The sequence below is a fragment of the Frankliniella occidentalis genome, unplaced genomic scaffold (genome assembly GCF_000697945.3).
Source record: "Frankliniella occidentalis isolate FOCC.00 unplaced genomic scaffold, Focc_3.1 Scaffold125, whole genome shotgun sequence".
Classification (NCBI taxonomy): domain Eukaryota; kingdom Metazoa; phylum Arthropoda; class Insecta; order Thysanoptera; family Thripidae; genus Frankliniella; species Frankliniella occidentalis.
This window is the reverse complement of record NW_026267252.1, coordinates 78,519-81,613: the sequence shown is the minus strand read 5'-3', so window position 1 is coordinate 81,613 and position 3,095 is coordinate 78,519. Positions and strand designations below refer to the sequence as shown.

Below are 3,095 nucleotides of genomic sequence, written 5' to 3'. Positions count from 1 at the left end.
AAAAACTTTGAGAGATCCTTTCAAATCAATTGAAATCAACTAAGAATATAAAAACCGGTGAACGACTAAATTTATAGTCATGGGGTGGACACCTCAGACGAACACTCACCACGGTGAACTTGACCTGCAGGGCGACGGACTTGCGCTTGATGGCGGCGGTGCCGGCGTTGAGCGTGCGGCGGATGCTGGACGCCCTCCTCAGGGTGCCGCCCGACTCGCCGCCGAGCCCCGCGGAGCCGCACACGACGGAGCCGCCCAGCGTGGACGAGATGCCCGTGCCGCGGCAGCTGACGAACAGCTTGCTCGTGTCCTCCTTGCTGCTCTCCTGCAGCAGCGCGCCGGCCGCCCGGGTCGTGGGGTTCTCGCGCGAGCTCTTGAGCCAGCCGTTGGCCGAGTAGAGCACGGGGCTGGTGCCCTGCAGGTGCTGCAGCACGAACTGGTTGCTGCCGGGCGCCTTGCGCAGCAGCACTTGGTGGTCGCGGTCGCTGTAGTGCGAGAAGAGGCGGTCGACGAAGGAGCCGTCGCTGGCGCCCAGCTGGTTGGCCTCCTCCTCCAGCAGCCAGAGCAGGCCGCGGCGCTCCGCCTCGGGGCCGCCGGCGCCGCGCCTCAGGTCCGTCTGCGAGCTGCGCATCATGCCCGCGCCCGCCGGCGGCCGGTCGATCATGGCCACGAGCGGCGCCGTCGAGCCGTCCAGGTCGCCGTCGGCGTCAGCCTCGCCCACGTCGCACTCGATGCCCTCCTGGCTGTAGCGGTCGCGCGGCGTCACCAGCTCGGCGTGGTGGAACAGCAGCTGCAGCCGCTCGGCCAGGTAGTTGTGGCACAGGTCGTAGAAGGTGGCGCCCACCTGGTTGCCACACGAGGCCGGGTTCTGCAGTCCGGGGCAGTCGAGCAGCAGCAGCGACACCACCGTGTTGCTCTGCGAGCTCAGGCTGCGGTTGATGAGTGCGCCCACGGCGCCGAACACCTCGGCGTACAGGCCGACGACGAAGCCCTCGAGCGCCTCGACGCCGGTCAGCTCGCCGCGGTCGAGACCCAGCGACACGCTGCGCTCCGACGGCGACGGCGAGGGCGTCCGGTACGAGCCGCGGCCCCCGGGGGCGCCGGGGCCGCTCGACGGGCTGCCCGACTGGGGCGTGGATGTGGTCCCCGAGCCGCCCGACGAGCCGAACAGCGCGCGCGCCAGCTCCTCGACGGGCACGCCCAGCAGCAGCGCCGCCCGAGCGGCGGCCTGTGGGCTCGCGAACTGCCAGCGCTGGCTTTTGTCGGCTGCAACAAGAGAATGGGAGGTGAGTTGGAGAACGCAAACAAAAGACCTAACTGACTTTACGCAAATTCACAGGAAATCACCGACAATTTTGCTATGAAGCAGTGGTGGACTTTAATTGTATTTTGGTAATTTTTTTAAACTTTAAAAAGTGTATCATACGAGTAGTTTTACATATCTAGTGATTGTAAAAGTGTCACCATCAATTCACAGTACTGTTTTGATCCAGTTCATTCAGAATGAAAGGGAAAATTTGTTTCGCGTAAAATCACCATCGTTTCTTCAAACACTGCTCCGTCGGGATGCCTTTACCTTTGACGGCGCCCGCGAAGCCCAGGTGGTAGATGGCCGCCAGCACGGACCAGACGACGCGCTGCTCGGCGTCCGAGACGCCCAGCAGGCTCATGGCCGAGCAGACGCGCGAGAACTCGAGCTCGGCCTTCTGCTTCTCCTCCACCTTCTGCAGCGGCGTCACGAACGCGTTGGCGTCGGCGCCGTAGACGGCGTCGAGCTGCAGCTCGCGGCGCAGCGCGCCCTCGGCGCCCGCCAGCAGGCGGTAGAGGACGTGGAAGTTGGACTCGCCGGCGGGGCGGCGCGCCACGCGCCAGCGCTCCGCCAGCAGCAGCTGGAGCGAGGCCGAGGCGATCTGTCCCGACTGGTCCAGGTCCAGCGAGAAGATCTGCGTGAACCGGGTGGCGTTCGCGTTGATGGCCGTTCGGGCGTTGCCGAACGCCTCAAGCAGTGTCCACACGGAGCTCAACTTTTCGGGCGTAAGGACCTGTAGTACAAAAAAGTAATAAATTAATTTAGAGGAATAGACTACTTCTCCCTTTAAAATTTCGAGTAGGAAGGATGTGTGTTCAAAAGTTGCAAGGTGTTGGATGAGCGCTGACCTTGTTGACAGATCCGGCGGCCAGCACCAGGTAGTGCAGGGCGTGCCTGAAGTTGCACGTCTTGCCCGAGCCGGAGCGGCCCTGGAAGACGAGCGAGTGGTCGCGGCGCGAGGCGAGCGCGCCGCGGTAGGCGGCCTGCGCGGCGGCGTAGATGTGCGGGGGCATGTCCTCGGGCTTGCAGCCGCGGAACATGTGCGCCACCTTCTCGCTGTAGATGGCCAGCGGCACCATCGGGTTGACGGCGAGCAGCGCCGGCCCGGCGTACGTGTGCACCAGGTTGCTGGCGTAGCGCTGGCGCAGCGTGTGCAGGGCCGAGGACTCGTTGAGGTAGCGCAGCTGCGCCAGGTCCTCGCAGCGGTCGAACTGGGGCGGGTTCGCCTGCGGAGAGGGAGAGGTCAAAGTTCATGAGCTGTCCTAGCCGAGGGGTCCTTCACGCAAAAAAATCAGTGTACACCCTTCGAAAAAAATCACGAAAAATCAGGAAAAAAAACATGAAAAAATCTGAAAATAAAACCAGAAAAACAGAAAAATCGGTGTTCACTAGAATTTGTAGTGAAGGAAACCTCGGTCCTAGCTTATACGGCCGGAACAAGTTATTGGCCTACTCACCCTCTCGACGTCATCGTCGTCCACGGTGAGCACCTCCTGGGTGGCCTCGACGCGCACGTGCAGCCTGTTCGCGTCATCGTCGTCCTGGCCCTGGGCGCGCTGCCCGCCCTGCGCCGCCGTGAAGCCCTTGCGGTGCACCAGCCACAGCTTCTCCGCGTCCAGCCACGCCCTCTCGGTGGCCAGCTGCTCGTCGCTCTTCGCCTGCAGGAGGAGCAAAACAAAAAGGGAATTAGTATATCATATAATGCAAAGAGGTGGTTTGTAGTGAGCCTTAGGATTTAAATTTTTCAGGAAATTACTCTCGGAAATTTTTTCAAGATATTGTTTTT

The 3,095-nt window shown here is 61.8% G+C and overlaps 1 protein-coding gene across 1 annotated transcript in view; it reads right to left on the bottom strand.

Annotated features, from left to right (window-relative positions):
• Positions 1 to 108: 108 nt before the first annotated feature.
• The window catches only part of LOC113202890 (unconventional myosin-XVIIIa), a gene marked incomplete at its 3' end in the record, with an annotated part of 72,289 nt that continues 69,302 nt past the window's right edge, over positions 109 to 3,095 (bottom strand). Inside the window, 4 exon segments of the mRNA XM_052270476.1 lie at positions 109 to 1,266; positions 1,577 to 2,042; positions 2,158 to 2,535; positions 2,767 to 2,967. Of these exon segments, the coding sequence (XP_052126436.1) occupies positions 109 to 1,266; positions 1,577 to 2,042; positions 2,158 to 2,535; positions 2,767 to 2,967 (2,203 nt within the window).